General features: G+C 51.1%; 1 protein-coding gene across 1 annotated transcript in view; it reads left to right on the plus strand.

Annotated features, from left to right (window-relative positions):
* Positions 1-27,133, plus strand: part of XKR7 (XK related 7) — a 65,596-nt gene extending 38,463 nt beyond the window's left edge. The window contains exons 2-3 of the mRNA XM_084854553.1: positions 12,118-12,317; positions 19,781-27,133. Of these exons, the coding sequence (XP_084710679.1) occupies positions 12,118-12,317; positions 19,781-20,742 (1,162 nt within the window). The 3' untranslated portion in view covers positions 20,743-27,133. The remainder of the gene's footprint in view (positions 1-12,117; positions 12,318-19,780) is intronic.
* The last annotated feature ends 735 nt before the right edge of the window (positions 27,134-27,868 follow it).

Below are 27,868 nucleotides of genomic sequence, written 5' to 3' on the forward strand. Positions count from 1 at the left end.
ACTCAGATCTAGACATTAGTGGCAACAAAATCTCCCCAAACGCTTTCATAGAATCATAGAATAGCAGGGTTGGAAGGGGCCTACAAGACACTCAAGTCCAACACCCTGCTCAACGCAGGAATCCCAGTCAGAGCATCCCTGACAGGTGGCTGTCCAGCCTCGTCTTGAACGCCTCCAGCGTGGGAGAGCCCACCACCTCCCTAGGGAATGGGTTCCACTGTCGTATTGCTCTAACAGTCAGGACGTTTTTCCTGATGTTCAGCCGGCATCTGGCTTCCTGCAACTTGAGCCCATTATTGCATGTCCTGCACTCTGGGATGATGGAGAAGAGTTCCTGGCCTTCCTCTCTGTGGCAACCTTTCAAGTCCTTGAAGAGCACTATCATATCTCCCCTCAGTCTTCTGTTCTCAAGGCTAAACACGCCCAGTTCTTTCAGTCTCTCCTCATAGGGCTTGGTTTCCAGTCCCCTGATCATCTTTGTAGCCTTCCTCTGAACCCTCTCCAGTTTGTCTGCATCCTTCTTAAAAGTGTGGTGCCCAGAACTGGACACAGTACTCCAGATGAGGCCTAACCAGTGCTGAGTAGAGGGGAACTAGTACTTCCTGGGATTTGGAAGCTATACTTCTATTAATGCAGCCCAAAATAGTATTGGCCTTTTTTGCAGCCACATCACTTTGTTGGCTCATATTCCGCTTGTGATTGACAACAATTCCAAGATCCTTCCTGCCTGTAGTGTTGTTGAGCCAAGTATCACCCATCTTGTACCTGTGCATTTGGTTTCTTTTTCCTAGGTGCAGAACGTGGCATTTATCCTTATTACATTTCATTCTGTTGTTTTCTGCCCAGTCTGTCAAGATCACTTTGAATTTCTTTCTGTCTTCCAAGGTATTCGCTATTCCACCCAATTCTGTGTCATCTGCAAATTTTATCAGCATTCCCTGCACCTCCTCCTCCAAGTCATTCATAAAAATGTTGACGACCACTGAGCCCAGGACTGAGCCCCGCAGTACCCCGCTCGTTACCTCTCCCCAGTTGGAGAAGATCCCATTGTTAAGCACTCTTTGAGTCCGGTTCTCTAGCCAAATGTGGACCAAATGATGATTTGGAGCCTGCTTTTGTTAACTTTTTTTTTCCATGTAAAAAAAATTCCCTTGTATGTCCAGCGTTAAAATTTAGGAAACCTGCTTATGTCACTCCGTTTTCTCCTAGTCTCCTTTCATCTTTCATACTGGCACAGAATTCTGATTTGTGTTTTTTTTTCTTTTCTTTTTTTACATTAAGAATGGCCTCGCTGGATGAGATCCTTGGTTCCCTGATAGGCTACCTATACAATACACATATAGCCATCCAGCTGCCTGTGGAAACTCATGAGCAAGGCATGAAGGAGATGCCCTTTCCCTGTTAGTCCACAGCATCAGAGGTATATTCTGTCTGAACATGGACATTCCATTAGCTATCCTATCTAATGGCCATTGGCAGAGTTCTGCTCCATGTATTTGTCTAACCAAAGTCAGGTAAATTAGTGGCCGTTACCCCATCTTGCGACAGTTGTCCTGGTCTGGGGTAGTCTGGTATGACAAGGTACGCATCATCTTAGGTTCTTCTCTGACGTATGCAACTGTTTTATGTGTATACCTAAAAATGTAACATACGTACACACCAAATATGTGTTTGCAAACATGGTTATGGAATAGGTAGCCTAACAGGGAGCCAAGGTTGACTGAGCTCAGCATCAAAGCCAGGATTGCAGCTGGGTAATGGCTGAAACAGCCTTAAGGGACTAACGGTGCCATGATAGTATGTCTGCTTAGAAGTAAGTCCCTTTGGGTTAAATGAGATGTACTCACCCAGCTTTAGGCAGCAACCCTACACCCTCTTACCTGGGAGCAAGTCTCATTGAGCTAAGTGACACTTGCTTCTAAGCAGACGTGCATAGGATTCAGAACATGAGAAGAGCCACGCTGAATCAGACCGGTGCTTCATCTAGTCCAGCGTTCTGTTCACACAGTGGCCAGCCAGCTGCCTGTGGGAACCCCACAAGCAGGATATGAGTGCAACAGCGCTCTCCCGCCCGTGTTCCCCAGCAGCTGGTGTACATAGGCCAAGGACAAAGGTCATCGAACACCTAATGACTTTGAATGAGTTCAAATCTCCAGGGCCAGATGGACTGCCTCCTAGAGTAATACAGGAACTGGCAGAAGAACTCTCAGAACCGCTGTCTATTCTCTTTGAGAAATCATGGAGGACGGGGGAAGTGCCGGATGACTGGAGGAAGGCTCATGTTGTCCCTGTCTTCAAAAAGGGTAAAAAGGAGGAACCTGGGAACTACAGACCAGTCAGTCTGACATCAATCCCTGGGAAAATTCTGGAGCAGATGATAAAGCAATCCATCTGGAAGCACCTTGACAACAATACAGTGATTACTCGAAGCCAACATGGATTTGTCAAAAACGAATCCTACCAGACGAATCTGATCTCATTTTTTGATCAAGTAACCTCCCTTGTAGACCGTGGGAATGCTGTAGACATCATACACCTCGACTTCAGCAAAGCTTTCAACAAAGTGCCCCATGATATCCTGATGAGCAAACTAGCTCAAAGTGGGCTAGATGAAACAATGATCCGGTGGATCCACAGTTGGCTACAGAATCGGACTCAAAGACTGCTTATGAATGGGATCTTCTCCAACTGGGGAGAGGTAACAAGAGGGGTACCGCAGGGCTCAGTCCTGGGCCCAGTGCTCTTCAACATTTTAATTAATGACTTGGAGGAGGAGGTGCAGGGAATGCTGATCAAATTTGCAGATGACACAAAATTGGGCGGGATAGCTAATACTTTGGAAGACAGAAACAAAATTCAAAGTGATCTTGAGAGGCTGGAGCGCTGGGCAGAAAACAACAGAATGACATTTAATAGGGATAAATGCCAAGTTCTGCACCTAGGAAAAAGAAACCAAATGCACAGTTATAAGATGGGGGATACGTGGCTCAACAACATTACAAGCGAGAAGGATCTTGGAACTGTTGTAGATCACAAGCTGAATATGAGCCAACAATGTGATGTGGCTGCAAAAAAGGCAAATGCTATTTTGGGCTGCATTAATAGAAGTATAGCTTCCAAACCCCGGGAAGTACTAGTTGTTGTTGTTGTTGTTATTATTATTATTATTAAATTTATTAATCGCCCATCTGGCTGGTCACCCAGCCACTCTGGGCGATATACAACATATAATAAAACAGTTTAAAACAATAAAATTCTACAGTAAAAACATTTTCTAAAATACCCTAACCCACCCCAAATGCCTGCCTGAACAACCACGTTTTTAATGCACGACGGAAGCTCATTAAAGAGGGGGCATGGCGGAGTTCCCTAGGGAGGGAGTTCCACAGAGTGGGGGCCACCACAGAAAAGGCCCTCTCCCTCGTCCCCACCAGTCTAGCTGTCCTGGCTGATGGGACAGAGAGAAGGCCATCCGAGGCTGATCTTGTTAAGCACCTGTCTGGTGCTGCTGGAGGCGCTCCTTGAGATAGGCTGGGCCGGAACCATATAGGGTTTTAAAGGTCAAAACCAACACCTTGAATTTGGCCCGGAAAACAACTGGTAACCAGTGCAACTCCTTCAGCACTGGAGTGATGTGATCTCGCCGGCGGCTGCCTTTAATCAGGCGAGCCGCCACGTTCTGTACCAGCTGTAGCTTCCGAACCGTCTTCAAAGGTAACCCTACGTAGAGCGCATTACAGTAGTCTAAACGAGAGGAGACCAGGGCATGTACTACCGATGGGAGCAGATGGTCGGGAAGGAAGGGGTGCAGCCACCGTATCAGATGGAGTTGATACAGTGCTGTCCAGCTCACAGCTGACACCTGAGCTTCCATGGACCGCTGGGAGTCTAAAATGATCCCCAGGCTGCGGACCTGGTCTTTCAAGGGTAGCTGTACCCCATTCAACACCAGGTCAATATCCCCCAGCCTCCTCTTGTCTCCCACCAAAAGTACCTCAGTCTTGTCAGGGTTCAGCTTCAGCTTATTCCTCCCCATCCATCCACTCACCATCTCCAGACATTTGGACAGGGATTCTACGGCCAACCTTGGTGAAGATTTGAACAAGAGGTAGAGCTGCGTGTCATCCGCATATTGATGACACCGCACCCCAAACCTCCTGATGATAGCCCCCAGCGGCTTCACATAGATATTAAATAGCATCGGGGAGAGGATGGAACCCTGCGGCACCCCACAAGTGAGTGGCCACGGGTCCGAAACCTCCTCTCCCAGTGCCACCCTCTGGTACTTGCCACAGAGGAAGCACTGGAACCACTGCAATACGGTGTCTCCAATGCCCTACCCCTCCAGGCGGTCCAGGAGGATACCATGGTCAACGGTATCAAAAGCCGCTGAGAGGTCAAGGAGAACAAGGAAGGAGCATTCACCCCTATCCAGAGCCCTCCTCATATCATCTACCAAGGCAACGAAGGCCGTTTCTGTCCCATGCCCAAGCCTGAAGCCTGACTGAAATGGGCCTAGATAATCACCTTCTTCCAAGTGTGCCTTCAACTGCATCGCCACCACCCGCTCAATCACCTTGCCCAAAAATGGCAGATTTGAGACTGGGCGAAAGTTGTTCAAAACTTGAGGATCCAAGGAGGGCTTCTTTAAGAGCGGTCTTATCACTGCCTCCTTGAGGGCTGATGGCATCACTCCCTCCTCAAGGGAGGCGTTCCCCACTACTCAGCACTAGTTAGGCCTCATCTGGAGTACTGTGTCCAGTTCTGGGCACCACACTTTAAGAAGGATGCAGACAAACTGGAGAGGGTTCAGAGGAGGGCAACAAAGATGATCAGGGGACTGGAAACCAAGCCCTATGAGGAATGACTGAAAGAACTGGGTGTGTTTAGCCTTGAGAAGAGAAGACTGAGGGGAGATAGGATAGCGCTCTTCAAGTACTTGAAAGGTTGTCACAGAGAGGAAGGCCAGGATCTCTTCTCCATCATCCCAGTGTGCAGGACACAGAATAATGGGCTCAAGTTACAGAAAGCCAGATTCTGGCTGAACATCAGGAAAAACGTCCTGATTGTTAGAGCAATGCAACAATGGAACCAATGACCCAGGGAGGTGGTGGGCTGTCCCATACTGGAGGCGTTCAAGACGAGGCTGGACAGCCATCTGCCGGAGATGCTCTGACTTGGATTCCTGCATTGAGCAAGAGTTGGACTCGATGGCCTTGTAGGCCCCTTCCAGCCCTACTATTCTATAATTCTAGGCATACTGCCCTTGATACAGAAAGCAGCCTATAGCCATCAGGAGTAGAAGGCTTTGATATTTTCCATGAATTTGTCCAGCCCCCTTTTAAGGCCATCCAAATTGGCGGCCACCACTACTTCCCGTGGTAGCGAATTCCACAGTTTGACTCTGCGCTGTGTGAAGAAGCCCTTCCTTTTCTCTGTCCCGAGTCTCCCACCAATCAGCTTCATGGGAGGACCCTGCTGGGTTCTAGTATGATGAGAGAGGGAGGAAAATGTCATATTGCGCTGTAACTGTGTCCCAAGGTTCATAGGCAAGAGCTTCGCCAGATACATGACATGGAGTTCACTAGAATTCTCCAGCCCCAAGCAGTGGCCTCTGACACGCTGCAGGCGAAGCAATGTGCTGTTCCTAGAGAGTGGAGCAGAACTGGTCAAGAAACTCTAGCCCAGCCTTCTTCCAACTTGGTGCTGTCCACCAACCTGGTGCTTCCAACCTGGATCTGTTGGACTACAACTCCTCCAGACCCTGGCCATGCAGGGTGTTGTACTTGCTCCAGGGCAGAGTGGCTTGCAGAGATGGGGGCGGGGGGAGCAGGTAGGATAAACGTAACAGCCCTGACCTGGTGGAGGTGGAGAAGGGAGCCTATATTTGTAAGAAGCAAAAGGATAGGGCTTCTTTTCTTTTTTTGGGAAAAATCAGAGCTGCATCTCCCTGAACACCTACACTAACTGCAGATTGACTGGCAGATGGTCTACACAGTGCTCTGTAACAGAAGCCAACTATCCTTTCATCATCCAACCCTGTGAGTTCAGTGCTTCAACTCCATGTGGCTCAGGAAGACCAGCTGTCCCTGCCTTCTTCTATGGCACATTGGATCAGTGCACTGAACTGCACCCGCAGCCTAGCAAAATGCCCCCCCCCCCGCACTCCTCCAGTATCTTGATGGGCATTTGTGGCTTCATTCTGATGTAGAGAGCAGTGCAGCCAAGTATGCTCCAGAAATCATTTCCCCCCTTCCTCTGCAGTTCTGCATCCCACCTGTGATTGGTGCCAGGGTCCAGGGTAGGATGGCGGATTACTTACCTCGTTCCAGTCCGGACGTCCTCTGGGGTGGGGAGGCAATCCATCCCTCCCCCCGGAATCCTGCCCTGGCTGCCGGGCTGCGGCCGCAAATGGCATCCGGCATAGCGTCCGCCATTTGCGTCCCTGCATTAGCCGTGATTGGCTACGTATATATTTACGTAGCCTATCACGGCTAAAGTAGGGAGGCAAATGGTGGACGCAGACCAGAGCAGCCATTCGCGGCCACAGACCAGGGCAGATTCTAAAGAATCTGGCCTCACTGGAGTCCGTGGCGGATTTCTCCGCCATCCCTAGTCCAGGGAGCATTCAGTTGCAAGAAATGAGTGCCCCTGGAGGACAGGAGAGAGCAGCACACAGGAAATACAGAATGACCAATGGGCAGAAGCCAGTGGGACTTTCTCCAGCTTTGGTAACACATCAGGGTTGCCACTTCTAAAATGTCTTTCTTTTCTGGCACCACTTCTGCGTTTTTCAAAATATGATCCTTTTCCAAGCATGGGGATGCAGCAGTGGAGAAGACACTTTTACTTATTGATGTCCTGCCTGTTCTGCAATTGCTGAAGGCGCAGAAGTCCTACTGGGAAAGAGCAGCAATCCTGCCAGCAGCTCACCGTATTTGCCGTCACTGTTTGGAAAGCCACAGGGAGCTCTCTCCTCGACCAGAGACCCGTTGAAATAAAGATGGGCTGTGGAAAAGGACTTGCACCTCAGTAGTAGACCACATGGCTTTGCACGGAAAAGGTCCCGGGTTCAAACCCAGTGGTGTAGTGCTACTTTTGGAAGCGCCAGCGCTCACCGTGACAGCCCCCGCCTCATGCCCCCCAGGAGAGGCCAAAAATGCAGGCAGCTGGATTGATCCAGATCAGCAGAGCAGTTCTCCTCTCCACTAGGAGCTGGCCTTTTGTAAAGCGCACCAGTCTTAATGGCCTGTTCAAGACCAGGCCGCCCCAAAAGACTTGGCATTACAACAGGGGTGGCTCACAACTACATATTGTTGCTGAGAGCATTCATCCCCCAGGCCCAGCTCCTATGATGACTGCAGCTGAACTCAGGGGGAAGAGGGAATTCTGAGGGGGGTGGCCAAGGATGGCAGCATCCCTGCCAATCAAAAAGTGCTGGCACTGCATCCCTGTGAACCCTGGTTCCAGCTGCTCGGAATGATGGGAGCAGTGGAGGCCGGTGGATCCGATGTCAGTGGGACGGTGAATCTGCTCTGGGTTTCAGTCAGAACCCATCAGAATTCTAAAGGAGCTAACCAAGCTTGGATAGCTCCTTTAGAATTCTGAAGGGTTCTGACTGAAACTCGGAGCGGACCCACTGCCCCACTGACATTGGAGCCCCCAGCCTCCAATGGATGGGAGTGGCAGCCCAACCCACCTGGAGGGCAATGGGCTGGGGAAGGCTGAAGGAGTAGGCCAACTTCCTCTATCCATCTTTCCAGCTGATTGTGCCATTTAGCCCACGCAGCGCGCTCCTTCCCATCACCACCACAGCACATCCCCTCGTCATGGGTCCCCCCCTTCCCTTCACCACTGCCACCACCATGCTGGTGCCTCCAGCGGCGAGACTTTCATGAGACTTCATCTGGCCAGACCTTGTGAGAGCCCTGAGGCTGCTTCTTCTGGCCATGGCTCTCCACGTGGTGGCAGCCAAGATGAAAATGTGATGAGGGACAGAGAGGGTAGGCAGCTGCTCCAGAGAGCCCCGCCAGCTGTTTTCTCACTGTGGTAAGTGCCACAGCAAGAGAGTGGCTGGCATGGTTCTCCAGTGCATCTACTGGAGGATGCAGACCAGCAGCATCCTGTCCTGGTGGCGGCAGCGGAGGGAAGCAGCACAATTTGCCACTCCTCCAATGCCACTGCCTGATGCAGGCAGCTCACCCTACTTCATTATAGGGCTGGCCCTGATGCTGCTAGGCTCCTGCCTCTGCCTTTGTGGTGCCTTCTGTCCAAGCTATTTCTGCTTCACTCCCAATGAAAGAAAAGGCAAGCGAACTGATGAGGTTAACTGTGTTAAGGTTTGCATTGAGGTAAAGTTGGTGATGTAGTTCAGTGTCAGGGTGGAAACTGAGCCCATAGAGCCCCAGAGCAGTTCTGATTCTGAGGAGGAACAGCAATCCGTGGGAGAGGAGCCAGCTCATCCCTCACAGGCAGAGCAGCTGGCAGAGATTCCTCCTGCCGGCATTCCTGAGATAGATAGCGATCCTAGAAGTGAGAAAGTGCGGGAACGAGGCTTGCTAGATGCTTGACGCAGACGCAGAGAGCAACGAGCGATGGAGGGCGTGGAAAGGAGGCGTAGCGCCCATTTGGCGCGCAAGCAACAGCCACCTCCCATGGACCCAAGGGAAAGAGGGAGGATCTCTCCCTAGCCCATAAGTTCTAGGTCTTCAAGTGACTCTCTTTTAAATGGGGATCAACTGCCTATTCGAAGCTTAGGCCACTCTGCTGTTCCTTGCTTAGTCGCTGGTGATTAGCATCTGAAATAGTCATTAAGTTGCAAAAGGATTAAAGCTTTGAAAAGAATCCTTTCATCTGTGTCTTGAGTTGGCTATTGGAGTCTACTGAAAGAGGCTGCCAGGGCGCTCCTGACATTCAGTATGAACAATTATGTCTCTTGTGGAGCACATGCTATGGACAATTTGCCGTGGACTTTATCTTCTCAACCACTTTCTATATTCATCCACCCTAAGGCTTCAGTTGTATGCACACGTACTCAGTAGGATGGCCAGGTTAAAAGAGGCCAAGACTGATACAGCTTTAATAGTTGTGTAGAAGAGCAAATTTCAGCTAGTGTAGCTGGTCACGCAAACTGTACCTGCTGAAATTCCCTGTTCTACACAACTATTAAAAGTGCAGTGGCCCTGCCCTCTTTTTCACATGGCCCCTCTACTCAGGAGCAAGTCTCATTGAAATGAGTGAACAATGCTGAGTAAATATTCATAGGATTCCACTCCATGTTCCATTGAAAACAATAACTTATGAAATGGGATTTAAATTTACTCACAACTGATGAGCTAGGCCTTGAAGTTGTTGGGTTTTTTAAAGATTATTTTTGTCTTACTTGATGTATGGATTTATTTCTGTATTTATTTCTCAGTCCTCTATATGGCTCATTATATTGAAACCCAGTGTGGTGTAGTGGTTGGAGTGTTGGACTGGGACTCGAGAGATCTGGGTTCTAGACCCCACTCAGCCACAAAGATCACTGGGTGACTTTGGGCCAGACACCAACTCTCAGCCCAACCTGCCGCACGGGGCTATTGTGGAGATGATATGAAAGCAAGAGGAGGACTCCATGAGCCGCCTTGGGTTCCTTGTTAAGAGGGGGGGGAAGGCAGGATAGAAATGTAATAATAAAAAAGTAGCTTACCTTGTCCCATCCTGATTGATTTGGAGAGAAATTGTGCCTATAAGTCCACTTGTTCCACCTGGCCCATGAACATGGATTTCTGTGTGCTGTTGCTTGACTCTAAACTGGGTTTGTGTACTCTGATTTCAAGATTTTGGCAGCTTTAACTGGTCTTAGTGTGTTTGCATGTCACCTTGGTGGAAAAGTGGGAGGGGTGATTTTGTCAGTGTGTGTTTTTAAAGCATAATATAGATGAAGAGCTAATAAACATATGCAAATATACTCATTACCTTTGCACCTCTATCTCCATCACCTTCAAACACCTGAAGGTCTCCCTCTTTCTTGAACGGCTTAATTCATTCTCTCCAGCTGCACCTTCTACCTGGAATTCCCTCCCAGAGGGTAGGCCATTGCTAGATCCTGTGTTGGTGAATTCAGTAGTTTAGCTATGTGCTGTGGGAAGAAATACTTCCATTTATCTGTCCTGAATTCCCCTCCATTCAGCTTCATAGGATATACCCACGTTCTAGTATTATGAGAGGGAGGAAAATGTCCCACCATTCCCAGCCAGCATGGCCAATGGCAGCCCAACCCATCTCAAGGGCACCAGGTTAGGGAAGCCTGACCTAAGCCTTCTCGCGCTATCCCGTTGAAGTGCCACACCAGATGGTACTGGCTATCAGCTGTCTTTTGACACCTCTTAGGCGGCATTAGGCTGGTTTGCACAACACAAAGATAGTTAATAAGCCACGGTGGCTTGTTAACCACCCTGCACATGCTGGTCACGTGCTGGCCTGATTTACAGAATGGAAGGTCATTCAGACCAACCCCAGACCCATAACATAACAATAATACAGACAAACTGGAATGGTCCAGAGGATGGTGATGAAACTAGTCAGGGGAATGGATGACAAGTCCTTTGAGGAAAGGTTGAAGGAACTGGGCATGTTTAGCCTGGAGAAGAGACATCGGAGGGAGAACATGATAGCACTCTTCAAATACCTGGAGGGCTATCGCAGAGAAGAGGGAAAATGCATTGTCTGCTGCTCCAGAAGCAGATCTAATGGGCTAAGGCTACAGGAGGGTAGATTTCAGTTGAACATTAGGAGGCGCCTCTTGATGATAAGAGCACTTTGACAATGAAACCCAATGACCTAGTGGGGTGACGGCAGTCTCCAAGCAGTGACTGGGCAGCACTGTTGGGGATGCTGTTGTCAGGGTGGACACTGAGCCCATAGAATCCCAGAGTAGTTCTGATTCTGAGGAAGAGCAGTCGCTCCCGGGAGAGGAGCGCGCTCCTCTTTCCCAGGACCAACAGCTGACGGAGATTCCTCCCACCAGCATTCCTAGTTTAGTTAGCAGTCCAGGGAGTGACCGAGCACAGATAGCAGACTTGGTGGATGTGCGACGCAGACGCAGAGAGCGGTGCCAGATGAAGGGCGCGGAAAGGAGGCGAAGTGCCAGGTTGGCACGCAAACAACGGCTGCGCCCAGAGGCTCCAAGGGAAAAGGGGAGGGACTCTCCCTAGTCCTTAAGTTCAGGGGTCTGCCAGTAATTCCCTTTCAGACGGGGACCAACTGTTCCAACTTAGGGCATAGGTACTGTGCTGCTCAGATCTAGTTGCAATCGGTATAGTTGTTAAATTGTAAAAGAAGAATAAAGCTTTGAAAGGAATTCCTTTGTCTGTGTCTGGACTTGGCTACTGGTTTAGACAGAGAGAGACCTCCAAGGAGCCCTTGACAGCTGTCACTCTGGATTTCCTGACTCGAGCAAGGGCTTAGTCTAGATGGCCAACAAGACCCTCTCTCGTCCCATGATTCTATCTCCAATCAAAGTGAAGGCTCAGCATGTGTCAGTGGACTTGTGCACTTTCATCCCTCGTTCCCTTTGCATTTCCTTTCCACTCTGTGGTCTTTCCCTCTCCTGACGTTTAGATTGTAAGCTCCTCAAGGCAGGGATTTGATGTTGTTCATGAAGCCCGGTGTACATGGATGGTGCTGTTTAAATAATAACTAATAATCATTCGGACAAGATGGCAGAGCGGAAGCACTGCCTACGCACTCCAGGAGCCAAGCTTGAAGGCAGGCCAGCAAATCGAGCGGGGATCCAGGTACACTGTGCTCAGCCCGAAAAGACAGCCGAGGACAGCAGTTATCTCTGGCCAGATTGGCTCTTCTTGTCGCCTGGTCCTCGCTGGGAAGAAAGCTGCAGTGCAGCTTCCGGCCAGCTGTAGTGATGGCGCCATTTTGCCCCAGAGTTCAGGCCAGCAGCTCCCCCTGCAGAGCAAGGAACAAGGCTTCTGGTCCTTTTGCAGAGTTCCCAATCGGATCCCCGGTGCCTTGTTGCTATACCGCTGTGTGGTGTAGCCAGGCCAATAGCAAGCAGCACCACACGCTCACCCCTCCGTGCTTCTCACCTGCCGCCTGTCCTCCCTCTCTGTTGTGCAGGTACCTGCGCACCCTGTACCTGGGTCTCCAGAGCCGCTGGCAGTCGGAGCATCGCCGGCGCCACTTCTACTGGAGGATGATGTTCGAGAGTGCTGACATCAGCATGTTGCGGCTTCTGGAGACCTTCCTCAAGAGCGCCCCCCAGCTGGTGCTGCAGCTCAGCATCATGGTGCAGCAGAACTACATCGAGCCATTGCAGGGTGAGTGGGGCCCCTGGGATTCTGCGCCCTGCCTGTGCAGTGGAGGCTGGAGGCTCCGAGGTCATGGGGCGGTGGGGTTTCAGGCCGAGCCAGTCAGACCTCTAAAGGAGCTGTCCAGGGTGCTGCATCCTAATCCCAAAGTGGGTTCAGCACATGGATAGCTCCTTTAGAGGTCTGGCTGGTTCTGACAGAAACCCAGAGGGGATCTATTACCCCACTGACATCGGAGCCACCAGCCTCCCCTGTGCTTGCTACTGGGAATAGCATACCCTTGTCATCGGAGAACAGCCCCCCTCCTCTGGTTGCTCCCCAGGAACCGGTGCGGAGAGAAAAATGGCTTTGCCCTCTCCCACTCTGGGATCCAGGACAATGGGTGCCAGACCAAATGACCAGAGGAGGATGTGATTAATTAAGGGGGGATTACTTTTTGTCTTTTCCTGATCATCGCAGGGCTGGCGCCAAGAGTTGGCATGGTCAGGCAGCCGCCGAGAGCCCACTCCCCAGCAAGGGCCCATGGGTAAGAGCCCCCCGGACTTGCTCCTTCTTTTCACCACCTGCTTGTTCACCTGCCTCCTACTCTGGCCCAGACAATGGTGGTGGTGAGGGGGAGGAGCAGGAGACGCTGCTACCTACCGGCTCCCTGGCTCTCTGCTTGTCAAGCAAGCCAGCAGTGGCAAGCAGGGAAAAGAGGAGGAGGGGCAATGGCAGCTCGAGAAGGTGGCAGTGCGAAGGGAGACTCGGCGAGGGAGGGGGCCCACGGGGGTGCCGTGGCCACGGGCCCTCGGAGGCCTGGAGCCGCCACTGATCGCGGAACCGTGTGACACTCGTGCCAGAGGGGCAGGTAGTCCAGAGTTAGTCCGTGGCAGCAAAAACAGCAGAGAGCCTTGTGGCACCTTAAAGACAAATGGATTTTATTCTGTCATAAACTTTTTTGGACTATAGTTGATGAAAGCTTATGCCAGAATAAAATCTGTTAGTCTTTAACGTGCCACTAGGCTCTTTGTTGTTTGACACTAATGCACACTGTTGCCTAGCTTTCTCAACCATCACTACATTTACCCACAGACCGTATTAAAAATGGAGGCTTGTGATGTTTTAAGAATATTTTAGATTTGAGTATGATTGTTAAGTCTGCAATCCTAAACATACTTATCAAGGAGTAAGTCCCGTGGAACATTGTGGGGCTTGCTTCCAAGTAAACATGCATAGGAGTCCATTGTCTGCCTGCAATCCTAGACACACTTACCTGGTAACAAGTCCCATTGAGCATAGTGGGACTTCCTTCTGAGTGTGCATACAGAGAATTGCACCAGTAATTTCCCTGTTGCCTCTGTACAAACACAACTTCCTTTCACACCCTGTTTGTAATGTCCTGGCAGATCATTTGTGTATGCAAATATTGCAACTGAGCTTAGTATTAATAATCAAGAAAATGCTACAAATATTTCATCCCCCCAGCTCTACCCCAAAGCATTTCCATTTATCTAAAGAACAAGAGTGTTATTTTTTCCACGCCTTCATAATTTTCAGAAATGTTATCTCTCTTCTTGCCCCAACATCCTTTCCCCTAGAGAGCACACTATCTCTTCATCTTTCTTCCTGTCTTATGCCGCTGTTCCACCATCTTGTCTCTCTCCATTTCCAAGTGTCTGTCCTCTTTCCCTATCTCTCTCTCTACATCTTCCTTCTTCAGGCCATCTGAGGCTCTACTTGTATTTCCTGTTTCTATCATAAGAATGACCACCCAGGGTAGACCATGGATCCGCCATTTAGTTCACCATTCTGCCTCCCTCTTATAGGCTTGCCAGATAAGTCAGGGTTGTTCAGAAGCAGTGTGCAGTGGAGAGAGCCTCCTGCTACTATCTGATTGTCTGATTGACTGAGATATGATGTCTCTCAGCATGGTTGTATTCCTGGTTATTGTGTCTAGTAGCCATGGGGTAGTACCCAGTGTTAGCCCTACACAGAGTGTACCTATTGAAATTAATGGGACTTAAGTTCATTGTGACTAACTTAAGTCTCATTAATTTCAGTGGGTCTACTCTACGTATTTATTTATGATATTTATATACCACCCCACATCAGAAGATTTCGGAGTGGTGAACAACACAGTAAAAGAATAAAACAGCAGGTTAAAAGAGTTAAAACATTTTTAAAAAGATAAACCCCAATTAAGTGGAATTTAACAAACCATGGCTGGTCATGCAAGGAAGGTCTCTTGGAATAACAACGTGTTCAGGAGGCGCTGGAAGGACCACCATTTTGGTGCCTGCCTGACTTCCAAAGGCAGGGAGTTCCACAGGAAGGGGCCCACCACACTGAAGGCTCTTCTCCTGGTGGACTCCAACCGGGCCATAGGTCCATGTGGAACCACCAGGAGCAAGCCCTCCAATGACCTCAGTGACTGGGCAGGTTGGTAAGGGAGAAGGTGGTCTCTCAGTTATCCTGGTCCCAAGTTGTTTAGGGCTTTGTACACTAGTACCAAAACCTTAAACCTGGCCTGGTAGCGGATAGGTAGCCAGTGCCATTCCCTCAGCAGAGGAATTACATGCTGACAAGGGGCAGCTCCCAACAACAGTTGAACTGCTGCGTTCTGCACTAGCTCCAGCTTCCGGACCAGCCTTAAGGGCAGCCCCACATACAGCGCATTGCAGTAATCCAGTCTTGAGGTTACTAATGCCTGTACCGCTGTGGTCAAGCTATCCCTGTCCAGGAGAGGCTGTAACTGGCAAACCAGCTGAAGCTGGTAAAAGGCACTCCAAGCCGCAGCAGCCTCTTGGCCCTCCAGCGACAGTGATGGATCCAGGAGCACCCCCAGACTACGGACCTGATCTTTCAGAGGGAGCGCAACCCTATCCAGAGCAGGCAATGAGCCTATGTCCCGGACCTGGGAACCACTCACCCACAGGGCTTCCGTCTTGCCAGGATTCAGCTGCAGTTTAGTGACTCTCCTCCAGCCCATTACTGAGTCTAGACACTGATTCAGGAATTGCACAGCCTCTCCTGATTCAGATGTCACAGGGATATATTGCTGCGTGTCATCAGCATACTGATGGCATTTAGCTCCAAATCCCCTAATGACCGCTCCCAGCGGCTTCATATAGATGTTAAACAACATTGGGGACAGGAAGGTACCCTGCTGCACCCCATAGCTCAATTGCCAAGGGGCCGAGGAATAATCACCCAATGTTACTCTCTGAAATTGGCCCCGTAGGTAGGACCGGAAGCAGTGTAACACAGTGCCTCCGATACCCATCCCACGGAGTCGATCCAGGAGGATACCATGGTTGATGGTATCAAAAGCTGATGAGAGATCGAGCAGAATTAACAGGGTTGCACTCCCCCTGTCCCTCTCTCGATAAAGGTCATCCATCAGGGTGACCAAGGCTGATTCAGTCCCGTAATCAGGACGAAACCCAGATTGAAATGGGTCTAGATAATCAGTTATCTCCAAGAGTGCCTACAGTTGGTCCGCCACGACCCTCTCAAGTACCTTCCCTAGAAAAGGGGTATTTGTGACTGGGCGGTAGTTGTCTGATACCATTGGGTCCAGAGTGGGCTTCTTCAGGAGTGGCCACACTACTGCCTCCTTAAGGGCAGCAGGAACCACCCCCTCCTGTAGGGAAGCATTTATCACTCCCTGGACCCACCCAGTCATACCCCATCGGCTAGCTTTTATTAGCCAGGAGGGACAGGGATCAAGAGGGCACATGGTCGTTCTCATTATTGCAAGCATCTTGTCCACATCATCAGGCCGTAACAAGTGGAACTGATTCCACAAAATCGGGCAGATGGTGGCATCAGACACTTCGAGTGGTACTGCACTAACAACAGCAACAAGGTCGCTGCGGAGACAAGCAATTTTGTCCTCAAAGCAATATGCAAAAAGGTCACAGCAGGTCCTTGATGGAGCCAGGGCCCCATTTACTGGGGAAGATGTTAACAACCGCCGGAACACCTGGAAGAGCTCCGCTGGACGGCTACTTGAGGATGCAATGGAGGCAGCAAAATAAACCTTCTTTGCTGCCCACACTGCCATGCAGTAGGCACGATTTTGCACTCGAGAGCATGCTCAGTCGTCTCCACTTCGAGTCTTGCGCCATTTGCACTCTAGCCGATGTCCAGCCTGTTTCATTGACCGCAGCTCCCCAGTATACCAGGGGGTAGAACGGGCTCCACAGTGCCAGAGAGGGCACTCAGGTGCAATCAAATCGATGGCCTTCTGCATCTCACTGTTCCACAATGAGGCTAGGGCCTCGGCTGGATCACCAGCTCTCTCCACTGAAATCCATTGGATTCCATCAGTCTCCTTGGGCAGACCATCCGAATAGGTCCCCCAAGCCCACGGGAGAAGAGTAAGTTCAAGTCTCACCAGGAAATGGTCTGACCATGACAATGGGGTAACTTGGAGCCCCCCAGTCTTCAGACTACCAATCTCCCAAGTTGGAGCAAAAACCAAATCAAGGGTGTGCCCTGCTTCATGTGCTGGGCCTATGATATACCGAGACAGCCCCATGGTTTTCATGGAGGCCAAGAAGTCCTGAGCTAGAACTCCGGAGACAGCCTCAGCATGAAAGTAGAAGTCACCCAGAACCGCTGTCCTGGGTTCCTCCAACACCACACTTGTGACTGCCTCCGCCAGCTCAGTCAGGGAGGATGCTGGGCAGCAGGGTGGGCGGTACACCAGCAGCATCCCCAATCTGTCTCTATGGCCCAACACCAGGTGCAACCCCTCAAGGACCGCTCCAAGGTGGAGTGGCCTCCTGAACCACAGCAACTCCCCCCACCCCAGCCCTCCAAGCTATGTTGGTGCTGGACTGAGTACCCAGGTGGGCAGAGCGGAGTCAGGTTAACTCCAGTAATACACGCCAGGTCGGCCCTCTCATCCATTATTAAATCATGAATAAATGCAGTCTTATTGCAGACTGATCTGGCATTAAATAGCACCGCAAGACAGGAGGGCACAGTGGAAGGGCTACCAGGTAAATGAGAGCTAGAGGAGGGGGGTAGAAGGGGAACAGTGTATAAACACCTGTGACCCATTCTACTATGATGTCCCAACCCCCTCCTCCTGCCATATCTCCTTCTGCCCAAGTCACTGGAGTAGTGGTGCCCCCTCCATGGGTCCCTGTATCAGAGTTTCCTAGGCACATCCTTACCACCGTAAAAATAGCCACACACACTCAACAGCCACCCACCATTCAAATATACAATCAACCATTCAACACATACACTCCACTCATCCAACAATCACTCCCAACCAAACTAACACAATCACAGTTTGTAATTTGTGGTTGTAACCAGCCGCTGGTCACAGTTAGACTATCAGGCTAGTTAACCAACCAAAATAAAGCAGAAAACAAGTAAAGTGCTTAGCCATGTAGCCCAGTTCCATTGGTCCATGCTTATTCTGTCTCACCTGGAAGGCGGCAAAGCAGTTCTCCCCCCCCCCCGCTCTCACGCAAGGGAAGCTCCACTTCAGACTACCACAGCCTCCCACCCTAGGCAGAGAAGCAGTTCCAGCATATGAAGCCTCTATCCCCTGTCTTTCACCCAGGGTGGGCGACAATAACATATGGAAAACTGCTGTTGTTAGAGGATCCCCGCTCTCACTCAGGGACACCTCGCTCACATAAGACAGGCAATCGATAGATGAGCAGGATGTAAGCAGACCAAAAAGGAAGAGAAGATAGAAGACGCCCTCGCCCATGTGAAAAACTGAAGGGGCGCGCCCCCTTTGGGGGCGCCCTTGCCAGCGCAGCCCACCGGTGGCGGCCCGCCACCTCGTAGCAGGGCAGTTTTTAAGTCTCCATGATGCCTGGAGGTCTCAAGGCTCGGAGATAGCGCTCTGCTCCGATTGGCTGGAGAAAACTTTGGGAGGTGTTTCCACTCACTCTGCAGTCAGCACAGGCTGACACAAAGCAGGATACTGGGAGATGGGGGGGGTACAGGCAGCAAGCAGCCAGCCAGCTGTAAACGATGGAACCATCCTCTCCCCTCAGTTCTCTTCTCTCTCCAGTCCAGCCATGCAGAGTGCCCAGTCCTGCATCCTACATAGGACTAACACTGGATACTACGCATCGAAAGACCAGTCTCTGCATAATTACCCAGTGTGTATTGCAGTGCACCAAGGAATGCTGTGGAAGTGCTGGTAATGACAGAGCCTCTGACAGTGATTGGCTGAGCTGCCCTGATGTCACAGCAGAGTGGGGCAGGGAGAACACTCTCTGGCCGAGCCGCTCAGAGGGACAAGACAGGCAGGAACGAGAGTGCCAAGAAGCAGGGGCCTAGAAAAGGAGAGGACAAGGGCAGGAGGTCAAGAAGGAAAGAGGAGGCAGCGCTAGGACAGGAGGGCTGCAGAGTAGTTCAGAGGAACTAGGGGGAAGCGGAAATCAGAGGGTAGAGTTTGAATGGGGAAGGTAAATTTGGAGAGAGCGGGCATGGAGGTGTACAACACCATGAGCTACAGAGATGACAGAGGCTGATGTTCAAAGCATGCTTTGAAATAACTGGCCAGTTCTTTGGCTGCAGCGGCCTCTAGAAATGTTTAAAAGCCGTTTGTGGCCTTGTCAGCCTCCTATGGCAATGAATTCCACAGGTTCGACATGCGTTGGGTGAACAAGCTGATTCTTCAACTTGCTGCCCATCAACTTTGGGTGGTTGTATATTTTGAGAGAGGGCAAAGAGCATTCCGCTCTTCCAGCCTCCCTGAACCTGGAGCCCTCCAGATGGCCAGGTCCAGGTTCATACACCAGATGGAGTACAGTTCCATTCTACCACATCCAGCATGGCCAACAGCTGGGGGTGATGGGAGTTGTTGTCCAACACATTTGGAGGACACCAGGTTGGGGGACAAGGCTCGCTTCACTCTCTCCACACTCCTCATCATGGCTCTACAACTCTCTGTGTTCTTCCTCTGTCGGCTTCCTTTACCACCCCCTCAAGCCATAATGCTTCATAAGGAACAGCCTCCCCCCACCTGACAATTACAACTTTTTCTTTCTATACTTCTACCACCCTTCTCTTACTTGTCTCTCACCCTGTATTATTTTTATTGAAGCGGGAATGCCCAACATTACAGATGTGATGTGATACTTGGATCCTTTTCCTTCCCATGCACATCTCATCATGCATAGATGGATATACATCTCATCTTGGTATATCCGTGTTCCTTGTTCAGTTTCCCTTCCTCCTTTCATCCATCCTGCATCCTTCACATGGACATGTGCCATGCTTCCATCCCTGTGGTTGTCATCCTTCCAAGCTCTTTGGCATCCCCACACCCATCGCTCCACCCTGCCCCCACCTCATTGGCTCCTTTTCTTCTGCCTTCCTTGTGGTCCACCTTCATGCTGATCCACTCCTCTCCCCATCTCATGCTGCCATCTTGCCCCTCCATTTTCTCCCCACGCTCCCTCCTCAGTAATGCCCTACTTCCCTCTTCTCTCCACTTGCCTGGGCAGGACTCTCGGCGTCGGCGTCACTGGTGTCCCTGGCTTGGACTCTTGCCTCTTACCAGAAGGTGCTGCGGGACTCCAGAGAAGACAAAATGCCCATGTCCTACAAGGGAGCGGTGGTGCAGGTCCTCTGGCACTTGTTCACCATTGCTGCCCGAGCCATCGCCTTTGCCCTGTTCGCCTCCGTGTTCCAGCTCTACTTTGGCATCTTCATTGTCACCCACTGGTGCATCATGACCTTCTGGATCATCCAAGGCGAGACAGATTTTTGCATGTCCAAGTGGGAGGAGATCATCTACAACATGGTGGTTGGCATCATCTACATCTTTTGCTGGTTCAACGTCAAGGAAGGCCGGAGCCGGTGCCGCATGTCCATCTATTACATCATCACGCTGTCAGAGAACGCTGCCCTGACAGGCCTCTGGTACTGGTTCCGGGACCAATACATGGTCTCTGAATCCAACGCCTTAATCATTGTCTGCGTTGTCACGTCCAGCTTCGCCTTAGGTGTCTTCTTCATGTTCATCTACTACTGCCTCTTGCACCCCAACGGAACCATCTTTGGGCCCCAGAACACGAGCTGCATCTGCAGCGAGGAGCCCACCGCGGTCCCCAGTGGTGCAGGCCCCCACGGGGATGTGATCACCAGCCCCCCACGCTCCTTGCCAAGGACTACAGGGGCTGAGAAGGAGGGGGTGCCAGGGGACAGAGACAGCTGTATGCCAGTCTTTCAGGTCAGGCCCAGCGTCCCCCCAACCCCCGTGGCCCGTGTCCCACGGACAGAGGGCCCCGTCATTCGCATTGACTTGCCTCGGAAGAAATACCCTGCCTGGGATGCCCACTTCATCGACAGGCGCCTCCGTAAGACCATTCTGGCGCTCGAGTACACCTCTCCTGCAACGCCGCGCCTGCAGTACCGCAGCATGGGGGCATCCCAGGAGCTGCTGGAATATGAGACCACTGTGTAGAGTGGCAAGGAACTGTGAACCCCTGAGTGTGGTGCTGCAGGGGCACTTCTTGAGCCTGAGGGCCGTGCCTGGCTTCTAAGCTGCCAGAGAGAGCCGGCCTTGTGTTCCCTTCCCACCATCTCTGGGGCAAGGAGATGGAGGTCCAGAAAGCAGCAGGTCCCCCCATCCCTTGTTAGCAATTTTGGTTTGTCGTTCCTCCTCCACATAGCACTGACGACTCCAGGCCTGCCCTTGTGCCGGCTCTAACTCACAGATGGGGTTAGAGAGGCCAACTGGTGCTATTTTCCCTCTATGAGCTCACCGTACGGGCTGCACAGTGGTAGGGTTCACCCCACACACCCCTCTCCTTTGGGCAGGCTGTGCTGTTTGTCTTCCTGCCCCGCCCTCACCCCGACTCCATGTCACCAACAGGCCCAGAAAGAGGGGACACCTCCCCTACCCTCCTCCAAAAAGGAGGCCGTGGCCTCTCCCCAAATACCTCACCTGTTACCTGAGCCCAGAGAGCTCAGGCCTCTTCAGCCGATGGATTTTGTTACCTCGGGTCATCAGGAAAAAGGCTGCCTGAGAGTGGTGGTGGGTGGCAAAAGTTCAGTTATGGGCGGGGGGTACCCGAGGGAGCATTGGGAGACACAAGGTGGCTGCCGTGGTTGATATGAGGGAGACACAGGCTGCGTGACACAGGCTGGCATCTGTGGAGTTTGGGGCAAGGTTGGGGTATATTGTTTGGTTTATTCTGTGTGTAAAAAGGACCTGGGGGCTGACAATTCTGCAAGCAGGAAAACAGAGCTAGAAATCGGATCAGAAACAGTCCTGTCCATTTCGTGTCCTGCCCACCCCCATGTCGTTCTTCCCTATGGCCTCTTCTTTCGTTGGTTTAGTGGGCTTTGGGGAGGAAGTGAAAAGACACCCACCAGACCCAGGAACATCTGGTAAGGCAGCTGAAAATTAGTGGCAGGTCTAGGGTACCTTGGGGTGTCTGTGTCTCCTTGGGTGGCAGGAGAGTGATGACGTCTAAATTGCTCACATGCCGATGTTTATTGAGAGAGAGAGAGAGAGAGAGATTCAAAATTGACACTGAGGGCTTCCAGAAAGAGTGGATCTCATCCTAAGCCCCCTTGGTAGAAGAGGGGCTGTTAGGATGCCAAGCCAAGGAGCAGGTCTCCAAGGGGATATTATCTACACTACAACTTCAGTTCGGTTTTATACTGTTTTAACTTCCTCCCTAAGAATCCTGGGAATTGTAGTCAGCTGAAGGTACTGAACATTCTCTATTAAGACATCCCTAGCTCCCCACACAGAACTACAGTATCCAGGGTTCCTTGGGGAGAAGGAACACACATTGCACCAGTTTAGGCTACGGTGTAGATATGTCCTAAGAAGGTGCTGTGACTGTTCTAGCCAAAAGCAGCGTGGCTCGTTGCCTCCAGTTCAGCCCATTGGAAAAGGCCCTTTTCCCTGGCATGATCAGTGATGGCAGCTGTTTCATGGCCTCCCAGATTGTTTATTTCCTCCCACTGCCCAAGAAAGTTCTGTTCAATGCTATGGTAGCAGTGCTGGTCTCATGGAATGAATGACCCAGAACAGAGCAGGGAGGGAGTTTATTTGTATAGCATCATCTGAGTATAAGTTGCTTTTTGGAATGGCATAGACAAAAGAGACAGTTCCTTGCCCCAAGGAATTTACAGTCTAAACTTCAACTGTGTCTGTGGCAGGGAAGAGGGGAGCGGAAGACCACAGGCGGGGGGGAGGCAATCTTGCTGGGGGAACAAACAGAAGGGAAGAGAAAGGGACAAAAAGGAACAGATGAACATTAGCCATATGTAGGGCTCATTTCTATCAGCGGTGAAGGGTGTTTATCCAAAGGCTTTTACAGAGCCAGTCATTTAAAGTGTGATATGAGTTTTAGTACCTGTGTCTGCCCCAACCACCAAACAAGACCTACTAAGATGGCACCTTTTATTTGGCTAATTGTGGCTGTAATCTTATACACACTTTCCTGGGAGCAAGGCTTCATTGAATTCAGTGGGTTTTCCTTTTGACTAGACAGCTATAGGATTGCACTGTTAATGTTCCAAATGTGGGAGGCAAGCTTTTAAGTTATACAGCACTCTTCTTCAAGCATAGAAATTGAAAAGTGGGGAAATAATGGGGGGGGGCAGATGTTACATGCCCAGGCTGATGTTAACCCCAACAAAGTGAAGTGTGGGAAAGGAGTAAGAAATCTAAATGAGAACTAAATGGTCTTATAAACTGACTGATCTTGCTGGAACAGATTGCACAGAAAGAGAGAGAGAGAGAGAGAGAAGGTAGCAAAACCACATAACCCAGTCTATGTTCTTTTACCATTCTTCCTTGTGAGACTTACCCACTCTGATCCAAAGTTAAATTATTTTGTTTGCTCTTCACCAAGCAACCAACAGACCTAGGTGAAACATGGACATTTTAAGAAAGTATTGCACTGTAGCTTTATGCTATCTAACTGAACATATGAAGCTGCCTAATACTGAACTGGGCCATTTGGTTCATCCAGCCCAGACTTGTCAGGCGGTAGCTCTTAAGCAGAAGAGGATCCTTTTAACCAGATGTGCAAGGGATTGAACCTGGGGCCATCTGCTTACAAACCATGTGCTCTACCACTGAGCTGTGGGTCCTTCCTTCCCTGCCTCAAGGAGCAGAGGAGTATTTAGGATTAGAAGGTACCCTTCAGGTCATCAAGTCCACCCTCTAAAGCAGGATCTTCCATGCATCAGTCCCCGCCCCTGCCCCTGATCCCCATGTAATCGAGATCACTCAAGAGACCCACAAGAGAAAATAAGCAAGCACAGCGCACCACACCAGAGGTTCCTTGCACAGCAGGGTGGCTCCATCCAGGGCTCTCAAGCAAGAGAACCAGGCTCAGCAGTAACTTCCTGAGGCATTGTGCCCTCTTCACTCCAGGGTGTGGAGCAAAACATATGCACCGCCCCCTAGAAATATCCTGAAAGAGACTGACTTTGGAAATAAGTCCCAACATCTTACTTTACTTTAGCCCAGCCTACCCCAACCTGGTGTCTGTTTGACTACAACTCCCAGCATCCCCCAGCCACTCCCAGCATCCCCAGGGGAATGTACAGGTTCTGCTGCAGGACCCCTGACAATTTGAGAGGGATGAATGTGCATCCGAAAATCCTGGATCTTCTGCATAAACTGTGGGCTGTCCTCGGCGAGATCACTGCACGGTAGCTTTTAGTAGAATTGTAGGGCTGGAAGGGGCCTACAAGGCCATCGAGGCCAACCCTCTGCTCGGTGCAGGAATCCAAGTGAAAATATCAGATAGGCAGTTGGAAATGCAGAACTGGATGGGGTGGATGTTCCAGGGCAGAGAGGCAGAGCTTGGTATCACGTGTACATGGGTGGTATTGAATTCCATGGGGTTTAATGAGGTCACCCAGGGGCAGTGTACAGATGAAAAGCTTCCCCCTGTGGAAATAGTGAATGAACAATTTGACAGGGAGGAAGAGAGGTGGCTGAGGACTGAGTCATGGAAAGGGAGTCGAGCAGAAGAGGGCGAGTGACACTATCTAAGGCAGCAGAGAAGTCGAGGAGGAGGAGGACGGGGAAGACAGAGTTGGATGTGGCAGTGTGGAGATCACCGGGCAGGCTGCCACTGAAACCCACTTGCGGGGAGTTGAGAGAGGAGCTGAAGAAGGAAAAAGTCAGGGCAGCAGGAGTAGCCTGCACTCTCCAGGAGCTGGGTGACTTCTGACTCCTTCACTTCTGACTCCGGCGTGCCAGAACATTTCTTCTGACATCCAGCTCGGTCTTGGCTGGGGTCACTAATGGAAGGACATATATAAATGTGGAACCGGTGCTATGGGATGAATCCTTGAAAGCCCCTCACCTTACTAGTGGGCTCATGTGTGGAAACATTATGCAGGTCATCCATGCCGGTGTCCCGTCCTCACTTCTGGGCTGCCCTCCAGAGCCTGTGCTTGGCACAGTTAGGATGGGTTCCCGGGCACCACAGCTGCTGCGGTGCTCAAGGTCTCCACTAGATGTCACCGAACCCTTGAAAGCAGCCTGCAGGAGAAACAGTCCTGCGCTCGCCGCTGTCTAGCCTATTTGTTCGACTGCAAAAGGAAAGGAGAAAGCAGGGGTGTGGGGCCTCAGGCCCATGGGCCAAATCCAGCCTACCTGGGGTCCCAATCCAGACCTCTGAGGTTCCCAGATGGCCACGCCCCCTGCCCTGGCCCCACCCCTTCCCCTTCAACCTCCCATCATCTGGTGGTTTCCTAGCTTTTGTGCAGGCTTTTTCCTATTCTAAAAGGTTGAAATGCCCCTCCTGAGGCTTCGCTGCTGGCAGCAAGGGCTTGAGCTAGCGCACGCTGGTACTTGCTGTTGGCCCTGCCCACCCCTGGGGTGCTGCCCCCGAGAGCTTCTCTGACATGGAATTCGGGCTGAAGGAGGCCCCCCACCCCTGCAGCAGCGTGTTGCTGACTTCCTTCTGATCCCCCCTCCCGCCTCTTTTCCAGCAGACGCCAGGGACTGGGTTTGCTCACCTCCCTGCCCTCGCTTTCTTTGCCTCTTCCCAAGCACAAGTGTACCGGCAGTAAGAACTTTACGTTCCAATATGCTGGTATTTGGGGGGGATTTTGCCCTGCCCCTTTTGCCTTCTGCCCCACCCACCACTAGAATGTGGCCCCCAAGTACTTCTCCAAACTTGAATTTGGCCCTGGGGGTGAGAGAGGTCCCACACCCCTGAGATAAAGTCATTGCTCAGTGCTAGAACACATGTTTTGCATGCAAAAGGTTTAATCCCTAGCATCTCTAATTAAATCCCAGATGTGTGGGGGTTGATTGTGGTTATCCAGGGATTTTCGAAAGGAACTTGATGCATGCTCCAGGGAGCTCTTCTCACTTGTTCCAGGGCTAAACCCTAGCCTTGAAAATGGATTCCAGAGCTGAGCTCTTCAGTAAATCACAGAGCTCTCTTCCATCCTCTGTGACTCCTTGTGGTCTCGCTTTGCAGGTGCAATCACCAGGACTCTTGAGGGTGGGGGGGGGGAGCAGCCTTGAACCTTGTGGTGACACAGATTGACTCTGGAGTGGGATGTCTCTTCATCTCTCTTGTCTTGGATGGTGTCACCTTAGGGGAGGCAAGGGTGGGGGGTGGGGGGGCAAGAGAGTGACTCTGCACTGTGTGTGTCATTTTCAATTGCTGCTCAGCAATGTTCCCAAACATGGAAGGGATCCGGAAGATGCAGTGCAGAGCCTCGGAGCAAGAAGATGCAGGCGGCTCCCATGTGGGCTGGTGGAATGAAAAAGGGGGAGCCAGTAGACAACCAGGCCCTTTACACAGTCAGGCTACCGACAGGCTCTTGGGTGCACAGATTCCAGGGCAGCCTCTGCCACGCCAGCGCCCTCCAGATGTGTTGGGCTGGAGTTGCATTCCAGCACCTCTGGAGGGCACCCGCTTTGGGAAGGATGGACCAGGGCACATCCTCCGCATCACCCAACACCATCTAGTTGGCCCTGGTCATGCGTCACATGACCTCTCCCTCCCTCCCTCCCTCATACATATTCCAGTGGTGCTGTCACAAGCATAGGGAAGAAATTACATTGCACTCGTATAATCACATCCTGGACTCTGTGTTATTTAATCCAGAACAATCCCCCTGTGGTGCCTTCCTCACGGTCGGTGGCGTGGCTGCAGCCACCCTTCAACTTGCGTGGAATGGCTATGAAAAGTCCACCATTTGCTCACTCTTTAGCCACCTGGACTGTGATTGCGCTGGAGGTGTTGAGGGGTGTTAAGATCATTAACATGTGACCAAGGCATGGGAGGGTGCTCCCTGGGGAGGATTTCTCTCTTGCCTTGAGGTGCAGAAGACCACTGCTCTTTGCTGGATTGTTCACTGCCCACCAATCCAGCAAATCGTAAATCATGACATTGTTGGCATCAGCTGACTGTTACCATTCCCAAGAGCAGCTTAAACGATAGCAGACGGCCCGCACTTCCAGCCCGTGGCTGGAAACTGATTTGTTTCCAGGAAGGCAGGCTGCAAGATGGACACGCCAAGAGTGCAGTGGTGGAGACCATAATACCTAACGGCTGGGACTACAATCTCTCTTCCCCACCCTTTCTGTTTGCTCAAGACAGGGCATGTTTGGTAGCAGGCTGCAAGGCAGACAGCCAGGCGATCTGTGCTGGCTCCAGAGGCTGGGCCACGGGCTGCCCCGACCATTAAGCAGAGTGAAGTAGCTGCGTCAGGCGGCAGATGCTGGCAGGCGGTGGCAAGGAGAAGAAGAGGGATGGGCAGAGCTGCGTGTGCCACACACTTGCCCTGTGCCCCCCAAGCTAGCCTGCTGCCCTCAAGTGCGATAGAGGACTCTACCCAGTTGCCAGCATGGAAGTAAGATTCAACTGTCCATCCAGCCGGCTTCTGTACTTGGCACTGAGGTCACAGTGCTGCCATCTTGTCCTTTGCCTCAGGGAGCCAAATGCTTTGGAGTGATGTTGGAGCAGAACCGATGGCAGCTCACACAGAGGCAGCAGCAGTTGGGAGCCGTGAGCTGATCAGATTTGCAGATGACAAAAAATTGGGCGGGACAGTTAATACCCTGGAAGGCCGAAACGGAATTCAAAGTGATCTTGATAGGCTGGAGCGCTGGGCAGAAAACAACAGAATGACATTTAATAGGGACAGAGGCCAAGTTCCGCACCTAGGAAAAAGTCACCAAAGGCACAGTTACAAGATGGGGGATACGTGGCTCAACAACACTACAAGCGAGAAGGATCTTGGAATTGTTGTCGATCACAAGCTGAATGTGAGCCAACCATGTGATGTGGCTGCAAAAAAGGCAAATGCTATTTTGGGCTGCATTAATAGAAGCATAGCTTCCAAATCCCGGGAAGTACTAGTTCCCCACTACTCAGCACTGGTTAGGCCTCATCTCGAGTACTGTGTCCAGTTCTGGGCACCACACTTTAAGAAGGATGCAGACAAACTGGAGAGGGTTCAGAGGAGGGCAACAAAGATGATCAAGGGACTGGAAACAAAGCCCTATGAAGAGAGACTGCAAGAACTGGGCATGTTTAGCCTTGAGAAGAGAAGACTGAGGGGAGATATGATAGCACTCTTCAAGT

The sequence above is a fragment of the Heloderma suspectum genome, chromosome 4 (assembly GCF_057233095.1).
Source record: "Heloderma suspectum isolate Gila_16-S chromosome 4, 16-S_ref, whole genome shotgun sequence".
Taxonomy (NCBI): domain Eukaryota; kingdom Metazoa; phylum Chordata; class Lepidosauria; order Squamata; family Helodermatidae; genus Heloderma; species Heloderma suspectum.